This window comes from Channa argus, chromosome 4, assembly GCF_033026475.1.
Source record: "Channa argus isolate prfri chromosome 4, Channa argus male v1.0, whole genome shotgun sequence".
NCBI classification, from domain to species: domain Eukaryota; kingdom Metazoa; phylum Chordata; class Actinopteri; order Anabantiformes; family Channidae; genus Channa; species Channa argus.
Genome location: NC_090200.1, coordinates 13,686,233 through 13,708,413, shown reverse-complemented (window position 1 = coordinate 13,708,413; position 22,181 = coordinate 13,686,233). Strand labels below are relative to the sequence as shown.

The following is a 22,181-nucleotide window of genomic DNA, read 5'->3' as shown; positions in this document are numbered from 1 at the left end:
ACTCACCGTCACACAAGTATTATTAATACACACTGTTGACACTTGAGGAATAACTTTACCCACTGCAGACATTACAAGGCAAAATGCTCAGACTCCTGAGAGCCTTTTACTGCTTGCTTACTTTAAGCAGAGCTGTGGCAAAGCAAAACAGTGTGACTCATTGTCCTGATGAGTCTCCTGCATTGCCCCATGAGTCAAAGTTTCACATTGTCTGAATATCACATTGTCTGCTACATTTATTCCTTTTTTCCTTGACATATCTGAATTTTTAAATTACACTTCACGATCAGAATTAATACAGGAAGAGCACTATTTCAAAATGGATTTAAGAGACAAGCTTTCTTTAGTGATTTTAAAAGTTAAAATATATATTTTTAAAGTAACAATGAAACAATTCTGCTTATAATTTAGCTGGCACAAGAATTTAGAATATTCTGCTTTTAACTAAGTATGAGCTATTTGTAATAGGAGTTATTAAATAAAAGCGCCTGCTGTCTTCTCCATGTTCTTCTGATACCTATTATAGTGTTATTTATTACATTTCTGAAAACTCCAGACATGACAAGTAAAATGTTTAGGTATTGTACATTCCTGAGAGGTTGACAAATGCATTTCTAAATATACAGAAGAAACTGCCAATAGTCGTGGGGGCAGTTCTGCTGAATTGGAATAACAGAGTGCTGCTGTTTCTGCTCTTGGGCGTGTCATTTGTCCTGCTCTAATTCATCTTAGCCAAGCCCCCGTGTGTTAACATTTCCCAGGGGGAAACAGCAACACAGAACCAAGTCCACAACACAACATAATACAACACAACAGAACACAACACAAAGCCTCTGAACAGAGTTTGCTGCTCAAACAGTTCACTATAATGCACCATATGCTCCCTCCTGATACCACCTTGCAGTGGGATAAGCAGTCACAAGATCTGACCATCGCCTATTTAGACCACAAAACTAATCACTAAATAACTTAATTCTTTCAGAACTATATATCACTGATTAAAAAGTCTGGGCTGGTGGTTTATCCCAAGGAGGATCTTATCATTTGTTCAAGTTCTCTTCAGGATGTGAATCTGGATCAATACGAGCCGTGCAGGTGCCAGCCATCTCCTCTGTAACGCAGCCCTAACAGGGTTAACAGAGCTAGTGGTTGACCAAGACAGACCAGGCCAAATCACCTCTAAAAAAAGTACTTATGTGTTGTGCTACTTAAAAGAGAAGCCCCTCTTTTTCCAACAGAAACTGTCTGTTGCAGTGTAAAGCAAGCAGCCTGTGAAAGAGGCTTTCGCGTCAGTGCAGTAAACCAGTCACAACAGAACCTGACACGTCCCACAAAAGCTTCTGAATCAGCGAATTGTTACACAGCTCACTGTTCCTTCCGATTAATAATTTACTCCACCCTGTCCTGCAGAAAACAAACCCTTTGCTCTGTTGCCACAGGACAGCAACAAAAAAGCAATTGGGGCAAAGGTGGACGTTTATCTGCACCAGTACACAGAGACTGGAGTATAAATAAAGCCACAATCGCACCGCGTCACAGACATATCACACAACAGTCGATTAGTCACGTGCGGCGACTTGGCTGCTGGAAAACAATGTCAACCCAGTAACTGTTTCTACACTTACTTTGCACACATTGATTTCCTATTTTCAATTATTAATTCTAATTAGGATGAAGTAGAATCTGCCACAGGGCAAAAGCAGTCAATGTGAGGGTTGCAGTTACAAAGTGGAGCCTGATGTACATTCATATAATGTCAGTAGGGGCGCCGCCATCACCATCATCAGAAAGTCAAAGAATCCCCAGGGCCATGTTTGCTGTGGCGCCGCCGCCGCTCTGTGTAAGAATTTTAGTTTCTGTGTACATGTGCACAGGGAAATTCTGTGCAACACTAACAAACAAAACTAAATATCTTTATTCCAGTACAATAATTTGTTTTTTTAAGTACTTGAATTAAATAGTACTACTTACAGTAGACCCCATTTTTTCTCCACCACATTTGATTAAATGCGTTACCTTTAAGTAAGGAAGAGAAAAACATATAGCCACTAAAAAAAACAAATACAGCAGATACAACATATAAAGTAGGTTGAATTAGCCCCACTTCAACCCTGCTAGAACATTAAAGGACTGCCTAAATATTAATGCCTTCAGAACCACTGTACACAGACAGGGATTATACTGCACAATGAATATTTTTACTATTCATACATTCATGTGTGTTTTGTGTCGCAGTAAAATAATTCACTAAAAGTGTAGAATTACTACTTTATGTTAAATATTGTAAATGTTATACTGCAGGTAAATAGGCTCACCCTGATTTTAATGAAAGATTTTTTTTGTGCATTTCCCTTGGGATGAATAAAGGATCTATCCATCTTAACTACAAATCGAATCGACACAGGACAAGTGATATAGCAAATGTTCATCTCATGGCTTCTGGTGTGCTCAGCTTTGTTGTTAAATCATGGTGGGCTCGCTGTCTTTCATTTTGAGTGCACGGCTGCAGTGAGAGCGTCTATTGTTGTGCCTCAGGTATCCTAATTAGAGAATTGTGGCTGGGTTGATTTGCATAAGTGGTCTTAATAAATGAGGCACTAAACTAGAGAAAGCTAAAACTGTTAAATCTGTGCACATGGTGCTAATTACTGCATCTCTATGTACATAGTATGACTTCAGTTCTGTACCAGAGACACCGAAAATTCAACCCAGCCCATTAACAGATTGTGACTTATTATAATATTAATTTATGAGCTGTGTTTCAGGTTACACAGAAAATACAAGCTTGCTTCTCACCAAACAGAGGAGCCAGAGTCAGTCATAGGTGAATCTAGGACTTGCTATCGGGGAGAGTGAGTTTGAAAGAGACTTTTTAAACCAGTCTATTTTAATGTTGACATAATAATATATGCATACACCGGGATGCTGTGCTGAAAATAGCAGGTTATAGATCCAGCTTTTGTTTGTTTAAATTCATCAGTGTTTCCAGGATTATTTTTGTGATGAACACTGACATAAACACTAAAAATGAGACGTGTCAAACATTAAAGAAATGTTTTCTAAACTGCTATCTTAAATTAAATGAAACAAAAACAGATTGTGTTTGTTGTATGTTTTTTTTCATTATTATTGTGCTAATATTTTTCTGTCAATTACTTATCTATCAACTACTCATTTAGTCCATTTTAGAAAATGATAAATAAGCAATTTCCTGAAACCGAAATGTAAAATTATTAAATTGCTTTTTTGTATAAACTGTCCAAATTAGTTTACTATTAAAAGTTATCACACTCTAGTCACTAGAACAAGAATCTTTGATACTTTTGCCTCAAAAAGGTTTCCAGTTAATTTTCTGTCAACTGACTAATGCAAGATTGGAGCATCGAGGAGGAGACATAAGTACAGATATGTTGATAACTGCAGTACCTGTGCAGTATGTGCAATTTCCTTCTTTACATGAACATATTTTTTAGTATTAATTACCCAAATTTAAATGACCACGTGCTATATGGTCACAGTCAAAAATAAACCAAACACTCAACTGTCAGTAAACTTGAAAGAAGATTGTTCAAGTTGACATTTTTTCTCTTCTTATAGACCATTAGCTGCAGTCATCTTAAGTTCATGACATTTACATGATGCTGCCAAATCCATGGAAATATTTCTACATTATTTCTACAGAATCGCCGCTGACTTTCTGTACACACAGCATGTTTCAAAACATATTTTATTGAACTGTGAATCAATTTTTCCATTAGTGGCTCATGTGATAATTGCGTGAGCCAGATTTTGTATGTTTTGGCTGCAATATGTTTGTTCACATATTACATGGAAAAATGTCTTTCCTTTACTTACAGGGGAGTTCAACTGTGAAATGTCTGCCAATGTTTTTGCACAGTTAATTGCTGAATTGAGTTATGTGATTATAAACATTATTGAACTGCTATTTCTTCCCATTTCACATCAGTGTCTCTGTTTTGTTAACAAATGTTACAAAAAAATGATAAAGAAATCATCTTGTTTAATTGCTGTCAAACTGTCAATTAAAACATGCACACAGAATAAGTCTTTGTTATTTTCTTTGGTTCATTACAATATTTTATAAATAATACTTAATAATACTTACATTATTTGGGCCCTGAAAAGTGTCAAGTACCATAACAGCCTATAAATAATCATACCTTAGTAAACTTGGGAAAATAAAAACTTACAAAGCTCAAATGTGCTCTAAAAACAAACCACGGTAAATCAAATAAAAAAATGATTGCCTTGAGGAGAGAAAACAGATATAAAGCTTTGTCAGCACAAGCAGGTACTGTTACTTTTACATGCCTCAACCCCATAGTTTTTGGATGTCTACAGCAGACCAGTCATTAAAAAAACAACCTAAGGTGTGAAGTTGTAAATAAGTTTTTCATCTGCCAATTTGATCTGAATTATGTTGAGCAGTACCTGGACAGAAACATAATTAAATTTGAGTCAAAGAGCACTAAAATCATCAGAAGTGTATGAATACAAATGCATTGGGAACTAGAATTTAGTTTTTTGCATGCATTTGTGAGAGCAAACAGTACTTGTTGGCTCAAACCAACAATTGTTGTGTCTAACATGTCACAGTTCATGGATATGTCCCTCACTGTAAACACAAACATGATTTTACCGAAGGCGGCCAATCAGTGCATCTCTCCACCGTCCAAATTAATACCAACAATATGGAATCACATGCGCACACACAAACACAGCGATAATTGCTTTTTAATGATCCCACATTATGCAAATGCTCATCATGAAGCCATAAATCTTTTCTACCTGCCTACCCACAAATAATGCCAAAAGACTGACATACCACGTTGTATTGTGTAAGGAAAGTGAAGAGGTTCATGGCTTCCACCTATATATCTGTGCAGTACAAATTGTAACATTCAAAAGAGAAGCAAAAACATAAAAATAATGATAATAAATGAAAATGGTTTTGAATAAAATATTGCTGTCTCATTGATATTTATCTTTACAATAAAAAAATGTGGTAAAGCAGCTTGTTTAATAACATACTAAATTAGCACCAAATTCTGTGAAATATCTAAATATGTAAAAAACAGAAGTTTGAAACCCACAGCAGTGTGTTGTGCTCGATTAGGAATGAGGAGAAGTGGCACTAGATGGATAGAAAGCTGGTACAAAATGAAGGGACAGAAACAGGAAAACATCTCTAGCCTTTGATTAACACAGAAAAACTGTAGATTAAGGGGTTTTCTTTCATACCATCATCTCTCCAGGATAATGCAAACCCTTTGGAGACTTCAGCAAAATAGGAGGAAATCCTGAAGTTCATCTCAAATGAACTGCTGGCTCTGAAAGCAGTGTTGTTCTTCCAGTCTCTGAAACTCACTAGACCCATGAATTATTCTCCCGGATTCTCAAAGTCAAAGTGAAGAGAAAAGTATACAACAGCAACTTAGCACTGTGTGTGTGTGTGTGTGTGTGTGTGTGTGTGTGTGTGTGTGTGTGTGTGTGTGTGTGTGTGTGTGTGTGTGTGTGTGTGTGTGTGTGTGTGTGTGTGTGTGTGTGTGTGTGTGTGTGAGAGAGAGAGAGAGAGAGCAAGAGAAAGAGTTTGTGAGAGTAACAGCAAGAGACACTGTAGTTACATTATGAGGCAGTGTAAAAATGAACCAAGCCATCTAGATGTGAATCCTAGTCGATGTAACGTCGAATGAAACAATAACTGAATGACACAACATATAAAATACGTATAAATATACCTATAAAAGAAGCATGACAATAGATTTCATCACTGGTCACTTTTGATTAAACTGAAGTTGTCTAGTTTAGAGGCAAACAAAAAATACAGAGAAAAACACATTTCCATCTAAAACCTTATTTTAGACTCAAGGCAAGGATCAGTGGTATTGATCCATGGACCTCTTTTTGTTCTGTGGCCGAGGGCGAGTTTGTCATTCATACTACAGTATGCCTACGCCTGGATTGGAAGTGAGTCCCAGAATTATAATACAAGCTAATGTTTAAAGTGCAAGGCTGAGAGAATCACATGGCGTCAAGTTTCTTTGCAAATCTAATTTCTCAGGGGGGATTCATCACTTTGAGGATGCGGGTGCCTGAACCAGTAAGTCAGCAATTTCTGTCTTTTATCCATCTAAACTCAATTGAAAGGTCTTAATGAAGTGCACACTACAGGACATGATGAACTCCTATAGGTGTGCTTTTCTGCTCAGAGTTAACATTGTATTGGCTGACAACACATACTCCGCTGCTTAACAAAAAAGGTCGGATTCAGTGGCATTGACCTTGTTTTTGTGTTTCTTACAGTTTTACAGCTAATTTCGGATCAGTTTCTGCACAACACAGAATGGATCTTCGTCAGTGCACCCTGTCTGTAAATGACTACACCTCCTCTAAATGTTTCTTTGATCTATATCTTTAAGATGCCCTTTTGTCAATGTTTAGATTCCGGGCTACATCTCTTTGTTCGTGCGCTCTGGTTGTGCGATAGTGTCTCATTACATTTATTCCTTTTTCCTTTCTCCTCTGTAGCAAAAGCCACAAATTTAATTGAATGTCTAAGCTTTTAATGTCTGCATTGCTCTAATCAGTTGTTTATCTTGACCTTGGTGGAATTAGCTCAGGCTATTTGTGGAGATGTAAAATGTTTTTTTTCCTAAAGCATTAACAAGTGTGTAACCTCAGCTTTGATCCGTCAGTTAATCAAAGGTACTAGACTTTCCCTGACATCCGTTCAGGTGTCAGGGAGAAAGCTTGTTCTGGTGACAAAGTTTTGTAAACTCACACCATACTCTTCTCTGATTTTATTTCAAAGACCAAATTGCTGTGTTTTTTTTTATAAAACAATGGATGAATACATTTCATGACTTGGCCTAGCTTTGTAGTCTTTTGTCATTCTGCTTTGTGGCTTCAAACTATAATATTAAGATGCTAGTCATGATTCATTAGCCACAAACAGTGGAAAGTTAGGGCTGCTATAAAAGTAAGGTGCCGGCTTGTACGGTCTCATACCAACAACATGCAATACAACCTTCTGAGAGGGTGGCACGACTGCAGGCGAGGCAGAACACAGTGGAATGCAAAATACAACCCCAAATACCCTAGGGCCTGGAGGCAAATTTGATTAAAAGTTTGTTTTTCTTCACTCTCAACAAACGGAGGAGCTCGTCGATGCGGCACTGACAGTTAATTGGACTTGGCAGGGCCACAAGTTCATTCGTCAGCATTGTGTGGGGCTTGCCTTGGAGCAGCAGGACAATCGATGTCCCTCAGGACGGCCTGTAATCACTGCAACACTCCAATGAAGTCCAGGGTTAAACATCAGGAGATTGCAGGTGCACCAGAGGATCTGAGAAAGACTGCTAATATGCTCCCACTCCCAAAGCAAGCCAAGGACACTGCAACACAGCACCCAAAGGACTGGGATGATCCCTTAGAATAGAGTTACACCTCAAGCTATTATTCTGATCAAAATGACCATGAATCCAAGTTCCTGAGAGGCAATAAGTGTATCTATAACAAATATTCAGGAAATTACTCTTGGAGACTTTTCATCGCCATCATCTAAATCAGTGGTTTTTAATACAACAATGGTCCATCTGGGGGTTGTTGAAATAAGAAATGCAGAAAAACACATTTATACTACATAACATACTCTAATCGTTTGCTTTTTCCTCACAAAAAAAATTGGTAATTTTAGGCTTTTTACCATTTAAAAAGGAAGAAAAGAGAAAAACAAGGATACGACTGATTATAGGGATCACTGCATTGTTTTTTTTCTAAGGTGTCAAACTAGCAAAATAAACAATAAAACAGGAAAGAGATAAATCAATATCTCTGCTACACAAATAATGATTTTTTTTTTTCGTTTACTTTTCATTGTATTACACTGAACACATTTACCTCTTTATTGCCTCTGAAAACCTTTCACTGTAGGTTTGCATACAAAAAAGTATTTATCACCAGGTAAAGTAGAAAAAAATAAGACCTTGGAAACTGAAAGGATAAGATCTGCCACGACTGGAAATACTTCACAGGACAAAACCTATAATTGCAGCTATGTGAAATTATGTCTACCACACACTGAACTGTAAAAAGGTCATGAAATGCAATGATCAATAAAAATTAATTGAATCTTTGGAAACAAACTTCATAATCATAGCAATGGACCACAAAATCAAGTGTGACTTATAGACTGTGAAATGAGCCTTAAACAGCTTTGTTCTGCATTAGTATTCGAGGGATATCTTATCTCTCTAAACTGTTATCATAGCATTTCAGTGATTTTAGACACACTGACCTTCTCTTAAGGACAGGAGATACGGCTTTTTGTCCCTATTAAATCAAGCCATCTATGCAGACTCTCAGAACTGGATAGTGTGATCCAGGAGCTCTTAACTCTCTCTTACTGACTAATGACAAGCATCAAAGTGATAATGACCAACGGGACTGTATGTTATATCATACTAGCCATCAACCTGATATGCCATGATATTCACCAGCTTTTGTGCTCGGGATATATTGCATGGAGAGAAGTGCACTCAAATTTAGACACACACACACACACACACACACACACACACACACACACACACACACACACACACACACACACGCACACACACACACGCACACACACACACGCACACACACACACAGTTCAGGCATTCTCCCAAAGGTAATGGAGCAGTGAGCTCTTGGGGAACAATAAATCCTGCTTAATGGCATGGTACAAAAAATCTTCAGAGCCAGGCAAAGTTAATCTGCATAGTGCATACAATGACACTTATGTACAGAAAATATTATAGAGGTGTGCTTATGTGGAATAATGTTGTTTCAAAACCAACACTGTGAGGAGTTTTGGCAATGACAGGACATTTTAGCTGATCTTCACAACTTCAATAGGTTGGTTGAAGGTTAAGGTGAGTCTTAGGTTTAGATTAGGGTTAATGTTGGGGTTAGGTATTTAGCTGTGTAGGCTGTGGGTTAGGGTAGGGGGCTAGGGAATGCATTATGTTAATGAGTGCCCTCCAAATGACAATGACGTGTGTTGCATGTTTCATTCACAATGTGGGGACTTAAACCTAATTACACACTCGCGTTGTATTGACATCACCTTGAGTATCTTGGGGAATTCAAAATCTTTAATTTTAGAATGATGACTCAGTTTAAGTCAGGATAGGGTTGGATTTTGGTTAGGGTTAAGGCACAAGTTAGAGTTAGGCAAGAAAATATTGTTAAATAGAAACTTTACCAGTTTGAACTTGACTCCTGTGGTTCTAGTTTGAGGAGTACATTTTTATGAATGATAGTAAACTTATGGCTGGCCTGAAATATTTCTTTGCTTCTAGCTACAAAATCATCTGGAGTTTTACAGTTCAGATGATGTCTTTTGGAAAGGCAGGTCAACCAAGACAGCAACCTGAGGAACCAGATGGCATCATTTAAACTGGAAAACTCTTCAGTGGAGCTTTTTTAGCCAGGAGCAGAGACATATGTTAAATTAAGGAAAGCAGAGGGAAGTTTAATTTATGTGCACATGTTCCCCAAACTAGAACCATTTGTTTGAGGAAAATGGATTAACTCACCAATAAAGAGTTGAGCAAGTATTCAGGAAATAATGAGTCACTGCAATAACCCTGAAAAGAACAATGAAATAGATGTGTTTGTTGCTTTCAGTAGGAACATTAAATAATTAAATCATAATCAGCTCTTGTGTGTGTGTTTTTATGGACAGATTTAGGTTTGAAACCATCAACACTCTGTAGCACTGTGTGGACCTTGTAGCTGGTCCTCTAAACTTCAAAGTGATGAAGTATGGGGAAGGGACTAGAGAATGCATTATGTCAAACAGTGTTCTCACAACTGTAGAGAGTCCAACGTGTGTGTGTGTGTGTGTGTGTGTGTGTGTGTGTGTGTGTGTGTGTTATCTGCAGTAAAGAAGGCTGTCAGATGTGGGGGGCACAATTCATTTGATGGACTCACTATTAGTCAGTTGAGGTCCCGGCACAGTGATTTACACTACACATAAGTCACATGAATCACTATGAGACGTGCAGGAAAAGATCTGAGAGTCGTGCTGTCCGAGCAATATCCTGAAACATCTCTGTCAGAGCCTCAGCTGTGACATCCATGTGTTTCCATAGGTTCTGTTTGAGAGCCATTGTTGGTGTCTGTTTAACCAACTCTTCCTCTGGACTGGATGCATCAGCCATTCATAAATCTACTCCAAAGTTTGTGTGTAAAGTCCTTCAGAGTTTCAAACTACTGTTTTACTATTTCAGGTTGCAAGATTTTAGTCAGCTGGTTGCTAGGAATCTAATCTGATCAACACTACTAACCAATCTACAGGTACTATTGTAATCAAACAAAATCAATCAAATCACACTTAGGTACCTTTCTCATTTCTCATCAGAGTTCCTCATGCATATTCCTCACATTTAACAAGGCTATTGAATGTAGTTTGCTTGCATTAATATCCATGTTTACTCACTTGCAGTCTTATTGCTAGCATATACAGTAGCATACACTTTTGTTTGCTGTCAATCATCAAAACTGCATGCACTTGTGTGATACAAATAAAACACGAGGCTAGAGGACAAGTAGAGCTCAAAAACTTCCCAGGGTACCATTAGCTGTAACGTTTTATAAAGGTAGTGTCATATTAACTTACTCAAGTTGTATTTACAGTGTGTAGTTTCAAATGAGCGGGAAATTTCCAAACACCCAAAACAAATTATCATAATATTTCATTTATTATATTAGCATAATGTTTTTGGTCTAATTAATTATTGGAAAAATCTTTTGGAAATTAAACCATATTCATACTGCATGTAAATACGTATTTACGTACATCACAACCATTTTTTATGTTTTTATCTTTTGCAGCATTTTCATTCATTTGAAGGGCGACCACACTGATGTAATTAATTTACAGTTTATTAAAACTTCTAACTGCAGCACATTGTCAAACGGTGCACTTCAGTAAAAATTCTGACTTAGCTTTAAATAAACCAATAAAATTACCTTTCAACATTGGTAAGAATTTTAGAGAATTTACGCTGTATATCTACTGTTCACCTTGTGTTTGTCGAAAAAATAATATAACTGACAGCATGATGATGTTCCACAGTCATTCTATAGATGTGTGTGTGATAAGTCTCACAACACCTGGATCTGGACCTCCTGGATGGCATGCCTCACTATAAACATGATACAATTAGTCCTCACCAATGCTGGCTGATACATATTTCAAATGCCGCATGCATGATAAATCCACATAAAAAAAACACCTGATAACTAGGTTAAGTAACTAGGATATGTTTGAACTTATGAAGAGCTTTTCCAACTGTCTTCAGTTTGTCAGAAAAAGGTGAATGTCTTAGTGGGTGTGAACTCTGTACTTTGTAAATAAATAACATTGCCACATCCTTGGGAATATATTAACTGGCTACAATGCTCCCCGGGAGCTGAGCACTATACAAAAACAATGCTCTGTAAATGCAAGAGGGCTTCATGGACACACATGCAAACACACACACTGAGAGAGAAGGAGAGAGAGAGAAACAGAGAGAGAGAGAGAGAAACAGAGAGAGAGAGAGAGAAACAGAGAGAGAGAGCAGTAAATGTGTTCCATGAAGCAATATAGATCGGTCCATCTTCTGTCACCTCGAGAAATACCATTGCCTGGTCCCTTCGATCTGTCAAAACGAATGAGGCAGTCGGCATCGACTGTTACAAGCAGCAAGGAACCTCTGTTCAGAAGTATGTAGTTAGAATATTTATAGTCCTCCAAAATGTCTCCCTTTACATGCTTGTGTAATGAGGAATTCAATTGATTTAGACTTCTTTTTAAAAGATCCATGCATAGAGATCAGATTTCACTTTCCTATTTTTGTTGATATGAGGCCATCAAAAGAAGTTACTTGTTGCTTTTATATTGATGTAGAAATACAAACACAAACACACACACGCGCACACACACACACACACACGCACAAAATCACTGAATTCTCCATCTACAAGATTAATGGAGGGAATTTTTGAGAGAAAAGCATAGAGACATTTAGAGTGATATGTGGGGTGAAAGTAAGTATGTGTGTGCATCTTTGTGCCATTCAGTGTAATTTACAGTCTCCTGGTCTTTGACAGCGATGCATGTCACTGTCCTGCTGCTATGGGATTGGAAAAGCACCATCTGGCTCAGACGGACTTTTGAGAATAATCTGTAAAAACCGTTGACGGGTGCCAGAGGGGGTCCTCACAAGGGTGTTTTTCAAGCCAGAATGATGTTTAGCTGCACAGTTTTGGTCTTTGGTCTTTCATATTGCATATGGCATGTCATCCTCAAAGAAATAAGATAATGAAGCTGAAGGAAATTATACAAACTATGCTTGACCCAGACTATTGATCATGGTCCCGAATCAGCAAAATAAGTTAAAATATTACTGATTTATAAGTTACAACAATAAATAATTTTTCTGTTAAGTTGACAATTAACGTAGAATAAGCAGCATGTAGCCCCCCATCTGGTGCAGTATATCATACAGAAGCCATATTTGTCAATTAACCATGTGTATAGCACTGCAGCAGTGGCTCCCTTCCCATATGAATACATTAGGGAGAAATATGTTACCTCATGGACCATGACTGACCAACCACATTAGATTGGGCTATTAAGTATGATAGATTTTTTCTTAAACAAAACGGATGCTTTGTGTTTAAGGAAGCTAAACCACTACTTGATTCCTATAATGTCTGGAAAAATGGGTGAACATTTCCGCTACTATAACAAAAAGCAAACTCCAATATAGCGGAATAAAGAATAAATGTAAATGCAATATTTGTGCACATTTCTTTCCCCCAGGAACTGACTAAAGCACATGAAATCCATGTGTTTCATTACACCTAATATTTTACAAGTGATGGCAGTTATAGCTAAATATACCCCGTGCATACAATATCTATCTTTACAGCTTTCTTTATATGAAAGCTGTTATTACTGGAGCATATACTGACCCTGTGTGACGGACTTACCAAGAGGGATTAAATCACAAGTGCTGAAAAGTGAACAGCAATGAAGGCAAAAGGACTAGATGATTTCTCTGCAACTTTAGAAAAGGAGAGTCTATTTTTAAATTCAAGAAACTTATAAGATTTAGAAAAAAAACCTTATATAGTTTTTATTCAATAAACGTATAATATTTGATTTCCAGACTGCAATGTTCTTTTTACAGCAACATACACAATATTTGTTGGAAACTACAACTAATATATCACTACATTGTCAAAACAATGTACTTCTGCAAAATGTCAAAAGACATATTGTTCAGCCTCATAAAAAAGCTTCATCTATGTATCTGAATTGCCTTAACAAAAAAATGCAGCTATCCCTGTTTTATTGAGCCTAATGTTTTTTTATTTACATGGTGAAAATCCTGTTGAAAATTATGTCTTTTAGAAGAACTCCGAGTGACAAAACAAATCCACTCAGTGGCACAGAACAGACAAACACAGTACATTTCAATATAAAAAGAAAAGACAGAAAAGTTACAAAACATAGGCACAACGGAGAGATTTAACAAAGCAAACATAAATATATACATGTCACAACACTGTGCTCAGATGGACCTAAACTATTGAACACACAAAAAATGTCATGGGATTAGAGAAAGATGTTCAAGACCACATTCCACAAACACAATACACAGACATTAGAGCAATCACACCAACCAGCACCAACAATGAATCATTCATTACTCCTTTGGGAGAAAACCACAGCATGAATGCTAAAAATCCAAGCATGATAAATGTAAACGAGACAACAGTCAGCAGCAGCAAACATCCTGTTTTGCTGTTTTATCTATAGACCACATCTACCAGCGTGTCCTTGATAGGATTCTAATACACCACAGGACTCCAGGCAGGTCACAGGGCAGGTCTGGTCTCAGTGGGACTGTTGCCCCAGGCCGAGGAAGAGGATGAAGTGTTTTCTGGCTACAGCAGGTGGACACCAGCGGGTGAAAACAAGCGATATCTTTCTTCAGCCTTCGCCACTGCTCCCAACACAACTTACTGAATCTCTCCCAACTTATCGCCTTCTCTTTCCTGGCCACAAACGGTACAACTCTTTATTTTCACCACCTGACCCATATACAAAACAGCTTCCTGGTGGGTGCTGCTCCAGAAACGGGGTCCAAGCCTTTGATCCAGCTCCAGATCACTGGCTGAAAAGCTGTCACTCCAGCTTTCGGCTGCTCAGCATCCCACGGCAGCTCTTCATCTCCAAGCCTGGGCGACAGACTTTTTATCACATTCACTTTGTCATGTGACCAATCCATTCTGCCCTCTCACCGCTATTGTACCAGGGAATTGGCTTTTGTGCAAGCACAAAAATACCTAAACTCTACACAATAGCACTGAAATACACTGCAAATAAACAGTCATATTCATTGTTTTAGAACTGAATAGGTGTCATTGCATGCTTTTAAACCCATGCAAGCCATTCTATGATGGCTGCATCGACAGACATGAAGACAAACCAAGCTTAGTAAAATTTACAGTGAAAGACAAAAAAAAAAAAAAAACACGCTGAACCACTACACCAAGAAAAAGGAGGGCAGATTTAATTTAAGAATTGGCATGCATTCCTCATTTCTACAGATGAAAGCTCGTAAATGAAAAAGGCTCGACTCATGCCTGGTATGGAAATCTAAAGTTATGAATAATGCCTCTGTCCCAATCATCAAGTCTGTTTTAATAAGGTGGCTAAGTCCAGTACCTGCAGGCTGAAAGGCACACGCCGTGGCACACCTAACCAACCAAGAGTGGGACAAGACTCCCTGGAGGACCTGAATCTCACATCCCCTCTGATGGACCCTCACTGCTCTGCAGAAGAGGGCAACAGCAAACAGCTCAGACTTATCATTTATGCCTATGAATCCACCTCCAATAGGCCAGTGACACAGCTGATTTACACACAGTTGCTAATCAGGGAATGGCTCTCTTGCTAATGAAAACTCATAGATCTATACAATAATGTATATAAGTGTAGCTCCCATTACTCATTCCTAAATATGCAAAAGGCAAAAACAGTTAAATGCTACTGGGACCAGACAGTTCAAGAATTTTGAGGCAGAAATGTTGATACAGAGGATAGGGCCTGGGTTATTTTCCTCACCTGGGAAAAAAACATGCACATCCACTATTTCTCATGAAGGAATAATTACGTACATTCTTTCCTTACCCCAGTGAGGGAGGGATATGCCCAACTTCTCCCTCCCATCCAGCTCTGGGAGCTGAGGTAAACCCAGTAAACAATAAGGCCATCAAAATGGTTTGTTTCAGCTTGGCATTGATTCATCACTCTGCTAAACAAGTCAAAGGCACCAGTCTAATCATGATTAAGACCAGAAAAGAGAGCTTAGTAGACACAGGGGGGATGCAACCATCCATCCATCTGCTATATTCATCAAGCAAATCACTTCCACTTCCAGCAAATGAGAATGAATTCATTGTGACTTACCTGTTCCATTGGCTGTGTTTGCTAAGAAGAGAGGATACAAAGCTAAGCAGCTTTGAGATAGCTGTACACTGAGGCAAACACACATAGCTAAGTCTTATGGACTAACTGCCTATGAAAGCCATTTAGGAATAAATGAGTCTAAGTGAATAATTGCAGGTTTAAGAGTAAAGTGCACTCACCACTGGAGCAGTCCAGTCCGCCCCATCCAGGTTCACATTGGCATGTATCAGGAGACACACAGCGACCATGGACACACTCCTCTGTGCACAGAGCTGAGACAGACAGAGATTTTCTCTCATCAGTGCAGTTCATAATTGAGTTAACGCACACACTGACATACACATTCACACATTCAACAAGCACAATGTAAAACATCATTAAACTACCAATAAACAGCATAATGAAAACCACCAAGATAACACCCAGAAGAAAATGGCCCATAAAATAGAACACCCACTATCTCTCCAATGTCATCAAGGGACTAAATCTTAACTATGGCACTCATATTCAACTTCTATCTCCAATACTTGACACGTGCCTAAATAATTTCTTACAAGATTGAATCCTTGGTCAGCATCTCAGTTTATCACATAGCTTTACTTTCCACAGTGAGTTGTTATCTGTCAGCCGAGTCATGAAGGAACACGCTGTAAATCCCATCTAATTTGATCAGCCAGTGCTTTGTCATATAGTGATGTTTTTAATGTAGCAGGTCCAGGCACCGCAGTGTTTACTAAGTTTGCAGTTTTCTTGATCATTCATATTGAGCAACACTACATCCAATTGATTGGGTCGACATTAGTATTCCAGGGAGTGTGTTCACAAGACTTGGAAGTTTGGTTCAGCTGGATAATAAAGTGACCCACATGGAGTTTTTCCTTTTGCCACAATGCCAGTTTTTTTTTAAGCTAAAAAGCAAAAGACTCACAAAAATAGGCACTTAGCATGAATAAATCTGTGGCAGCCAAGGTCATCTGGCCAGCATGGTTAAGACAGACAGACTCTTATCTGAGGAAGGAGACAGTCAGGCCAATACGATGAGAGAGGAACCCTGCCTGATGGGAATCAGCAGTACACTAACGTGGCCTGTGGAGGGATGATACACAATCCAAGGGCAGCAGAGCAGATAGTCCATTCTCTTAACTGATCAGACCTCATCCAACACTTCATCTAAGTTCTCCTGCTTTTGTTCTTTCATGTTTTATGATCAAAAGTGAAAAAGGACTGAAGTATAGCTTCTGTGTGTTTTTTTTTTAAACAACATAAGCCCTGAGGTGATATTGTAGCTCGGTGTGCAACACTATGGTGCTCATCCAGCAGGCAAAGAGGCCAGCAAGAGCTGGCTGCAGACCCGAACAGTGCTATTATAGATTATCACTCAATCAGGGTTCGATTAGGATCCACCATCAGTGGGAGAGATGCAGCAGGAGAGGAGAAAGAGGAGTGAATCCCAAACACCCACAAGCAGGGGCTAATCGCAGAAATGCTCCCAAGGCAAAAAATGTAAACCAGCGATTGAAAGATAATTCTGGGCAGATTTCTGAGCATCGTTACTCTGGCAGAAAACTGTCTAATTACAGTCAGCCAGCAAAAAGAAAAGGGGGAAGAGCTCCAACATTTGTGCTGACGAAGGTATGAGATCGACTACCTGTAATCAATGAGTCCACAGTATGCAGAGTATTCAAAGAGAAGAGGAGACGAATTCAATGTCACCATGATGAGTTGATTTCGTTTAGTTTCAATCAGCATATTCTGATCAGCGAGAACAGGGAAATGCAAATGTGCCACGTCCTTTAGAGAAAAAGAAATATGGAAATTAAGTTTTGAATATGGGAGAAAGGATAAAGCGCACCCTTCTCCTGAGATCTGAACCGGTGTACTGAAGGGATGGCATAATAAAGTAGGAGGTAGGTCTTTCATTTTAATTGAAATTCATGAATCACTCTGCTTAACTCATGTCTAAGGAATCTGTTGGAAAATTGAGTCTTTCATCTAGATAAAAGGCTAATCTCACTCATTATGCAGAGGTGTTATCAGAACAGGGAACAATGGGGCTAATTGGCGATTGTCATGCAGAGTTAATAAATTTAATATTCTTGCCCAGTCAAACTACAATCTTTTACAATGTCTGATAAAATAGATCTCTATAGTCTCTACTATAAATCACTTAGATGTTTGCTGCAGTCTTGGAGAAAAGACCTACCAATTGTGTTTGGATATGATTTTTGTGTAGCAGTATTTGTAGTATGCTGATGTGAAGTGAAACTGAAGCAAATTACATGGAGCATTGTGATGTACAGTAGCTGCTGGTTAAATCAATCTAAAAGAGATGCCTATAGAACATTTCAAACAACTCCCTCCAAAGTTTCATCCACAAACCTCAATCTGGCACAGAGATGATTTATTTTAAATCTCTGTCTTTGAAGCATTAAAAAAATGCAACAACGCCAAAATGAAAAAGAAATCAAAGGCAGAAAATCCCTTTCTGGAGAAAAATCTCATCATCTTCCCGATCATCAAAACCCAAATGTAAAAACTGCTAGCGTATTGCTGCCTGAAACTTTATCAAAACACTACTAATTCTGCTGCCAAAGTCATTTTTAGAATTATATTGCAGCTCTGGACAGGAAAGACTCATACAGGAGTCATCTGGCCTTAATGCTCTGCAGAAAGAGCAGCTCATAGCCCTGCAGAGGCTGTCAGGCTCTGAAGATATTACAAGCTGTTGTCATTAGTGAGCTCCTCTCACTTCCTCGTGCACAACTGTAATAATCATGCTTATTAGGAGGGAAATGAGCTCCTCACATCCTCGACATAGGCTAGTTACAGATTAAGGTAATGACTTACGACAGATCAAAGGTCACAGAATTAAAAAAAGACCTCTAGAGAGAAAATTCAAGCACCAATTAAAGAGAAACACATCAAAGTTTAACTCATTGTGCGAAAAGTAGACAATCACATCCAACTACAAAATGAAAAAATAAACAAAAAACAAAAGGAAAAGGATCCTTAACGATAGATATTAATGTCAGAAGTATTTTCCTTTTGTGTTTCTCTGTGATAATGTTTATTCAAGGTCTTCACATCCCCAGATTCACATGCGGTACCACGTAAACACAAAAACACAGGGAAGATTACAAAGCAAACAATCTTAAAACATTTCTGACTTTAATGACATAGACCTCTTGAAGAATGTTACAGTAAACTAACAATACACCAGAGGAAGGCATATTTCACATTCAGTAAACAACAAAGTGTCCTGAAATAGACGACTTGAGTTAATTTTGTGTCGATTTGCTCTATAATGCCCCCTTTTGTCACTGGATGCAAAACAGCTCGGGGAGTACAAATCTTTTAATCCTGGTAGTGAGAGTGCAAGGATTAAAAGGGGTGGAACAGTTTGCAAAGGCAGCAGAAAGCAAAAACTGCCCTCTTGGCCCCTATCAACACAGTCAACCCACTTCACCTGAGGAGGGCTGGGGGTGGGGGGTGCTGTTTTCAAGCTCAGCCTGACTCAATATCAAAATAACACCTTCATACAACAGCATTATTTTGAAGAGACATGCACGGTCTTACTTTGTCAATCTGCTAAGTTTGCAGATTGACCAGGTAAAATCCTGAAAAGACTGTTAATGAACAAATATCACCAAATGTTATTGAACACATTATTGATCAAATCTGTGCCTCCTTCCTCTAAACCCCCAGATAATCACACTGGCTGTTATTCTTCACTGGCTGGCTTCCCAATGCTCTGCTGCCCTGAGGCTAGTAAAGCCTGGACAAGGACAAGCTCATCTGTGGTCAAAGAGCAAACTCATATAGCTGCTGTATTTGTAACCCCGTTGTGTTACAGAAGATCTGGGAAAACATTGATTCTAGATGCGATGAATCTAATCTTATTTAAAGGGAATAAACGATGCGGGATTATCACATAAAGAATTATCAGAAGCCATATGTTTCGTGTTTATTGGCAACCATGCAAAAATATTCAGTTTGGTGTGTGAGAAAAAGTAGAAGTTGGTGACCCATAACAAAGGCACAAAAAACACTAGATTTGTTGGATTGTTATCAGCATAATGCAATAGCCCAGTGTTGCACAGCTCCTGCTCCTTTTTATTGCAAGTTACTAAATTCCAGTGTGGTTTTATGGTAGGTGCTATATGTAGTCAGTCGGTAACCAGGACCCCCTTTGGCTCGTTAATTTTTCTCATTGTTATACAACTTCAATTAAATGACCCTTGCTGGGGAAGTAAAGCAGGAAACTGGCTGTGGTATAAAATGCCATTCCTTCATTTCAAATCATGCTCAGTCATCTTAAATGGTGTTTATTCTCATAACAGAGAAGGTAGTGGCAGACTGTTATTGGTGTGTTCATGATAAAGAGGATCAGACTGGAGTCTGGGGCTATGGAAATGGGGGGCCGCAGTAGCCTGGCAGGGAGTTGTAGCTTTATCTGTAAGCCACCCACAGTAACGATCAATCCTAATATTTACTCCTTTTCTCTAAATGTCTGGCAGGCATAACCTGAAATGTCATCAGCGAGGACAAAGGAGAAAAAAAAAGGATACTCACGAACACATAAGTCTCCGCTCTCAAAGTAACCTGGGCAACACTGTGAGCGGCGCCTATACATGGTTCTCACTCCCCGCCGGTAAGCTGTCTTATAGCTGATCCTGGAAACACAGACACACGGAGACAGTTATGTGATGTACAGAGTGACCCTTTCTGAAGGGCAGCAAAACAAACAGAGAGTAAAAATTATTTGTGCCATGGTATTTTGTCGGTTGGCAAGTTTAAAGTCTACGAAGGAATAAGAATTAAAAGCCAGTGGAATAGAATTTAAACACCATACGTCTTTAGTTGGATGTCTGCTATAAACATTAATGGGAGCAATCAAAACATTTACTGTAAGATGATTAGAGTTAGATCCTGGTTCTTCACTAAGAGTGAACATTAAAAAGGAGATTTAGTGTGGCCTTTGTGGACCTGGTTCTGATTTTGGGGGACAGTGTAAAGGTCAAGCCACTGATGGAACAAACATGAGGACAAATAAGAAGACACTTCTTAACTTACCTGTGCCTTGTGCATTTAAACCAGTTGAGGATGTCTGTGCATCTGGTGTAGTAGATCTGGTCAAATGGATGAGCATAGGACTCCTGCACAGTTACAGCATAGCTGAAAAACAGTGGTGGAAAAGAGTAATGAAACTGTATTTATGTTCCATTCTGAGGTCATTTTACTTCAGCTTTTTACTTTATTGAAATGTCAACATATGAGTGGATTTTGCTGCTATTACCTCTGCATGTGTTATTTTATTTTTTTAACCTTTCTTATTTAGGGAAGATTCACTGTGCCTCTTCTTTCAACTTAAGGGACAGTGGTGTTGATGCTTTTTTCACTGGTGTCAACCTGCGAGTGCAAGGATTGAACCCATAACCACACAAAAACAAGCTTGCTCCTCTAAGCTTTGGGCCACCATTGCCCACAGTACTCCACACCTGGTGTACTCCGGTGTTACTAATATTGTTTGGGTTTCATATTAAATATATGAAGTATTACAATCAAACCAGTGGTTTTTGAACTTTTCCTCGTGCCTCCTTACAAAACAGGATTTAAACTAAGCAGTGTTCAGTTTAAATCCTACACTTATCAGTTTTGAAATGAGTTGGAAGTTCCACTAAAACAGTGATAGCTCTGAACTACACAGATGGTGTTATTTCAATGACTTATGGAAAGTAGTTAAATTATCCAACATTTTACCCAATCAAGTCAAAAATATGATTACAAAAACACAGTTTTTATTTCTTTAATCTTGAGTTCATTTCATTTAACAAGTGGATTTTGAAGATTGCAGCCCTATTACTTGTGATGGTGTTTTCTTACTTGTGATTACAATGTTACCTAAACTTTTAAATAAAGAACTGAATTCACCAGTGAAAGACACGGTTGCAATCATAATGATCAAGACAGGATGGTATAATCATTTTCATGCTCTTTGGAAATGTTTGGAGGAGGAAAAAAAAAAAAGCACACAGGTATTGTCAATGGCTACAGTCCGGATAAAAGTAATATATTAACTTCGATATGCAAAGAAAGGACCTGAAAGGAGCTTTTAGGTGATTTGTGTTAGTGATGTATAGAGCCAAAGGCAGTCTGAGGATATTGGAGGACCACAAAGCCATGAACACAAGCCACTTAGGAAATTCATTCTGATGCCAACAAGGTGGAACCACAATCCCTAAGTACCTTCACCTTGGTCAGGCAATAATCCAGATAATATATCTTCACAGCTTTCTTTCCTCCCCTTTGCATCGAAGACAGAAATTATTCCTGCTTATTTCTCATAAGTGACATTGCCCAGCACAACTAATAATTATTCAGGCTCTATTGCTGTCATGATTGATTGGGATGAGAGTACACTGATCAATTTGCTTGCGTATTTCATTTGAAGCTTTAACTCCTCCCATCTCTCGGAGCTTGGCGACTGAGCTGTGTGAGATCGATACTGCTATATGGACTTTGAGAATAGATCTGGAACTTTGGCTACGAGCACTTGTAGCAGGTACATTGAAATAGTTCCAGGATTGACAGCATCAGTGCTAGAAGCTACCGTTGTCATACTACAGCAGATTCTCGTTCA

The 22,181-nt window shown here is 38.5% G+C and overlaps 1 protein-coding gene across 11 annotated transcripts in view; it reads right to left on the bottom strand.

Annotated features, from left to right (window-relative positions):
* megf11 (multiple EGF-like-domains 11) overlaps positions 1-22,181 on the bottom strand; it is a 79,782-nt gene that overhangs the window by 31,887 nt on the left and 25,714 nt on the right. For 9 of the 11 annotated variants that reach the window (XM_067500489.1, XM_067500491.1, XM_067500497.1 and 6 more), the window contains 4 exons: positions 20,615-20,716; positions 20,114-20,214; positions 15,721-15,813; positions 15,542-15,562 (listed from right to left, as the gene is read on the bottom strand). In XM_067500489.1, coding sequence (XP_067356590.1) covers positions 15,542-15,562; positions 15,721-15,813; positions 20,114-20,214; positions 20,615-20,716 — 317 coding nt within the window. The remainder of the gene's footprint in view (positions 1-15,541; positions 15,563-15,720; positions 15,814-20,113; positions 20,215-20,614; positions 20,717-22,181) is intronic. The other 2 variants (XM_067500493.1, XM_067500494.1) reach the window with 1 other exon arrangement.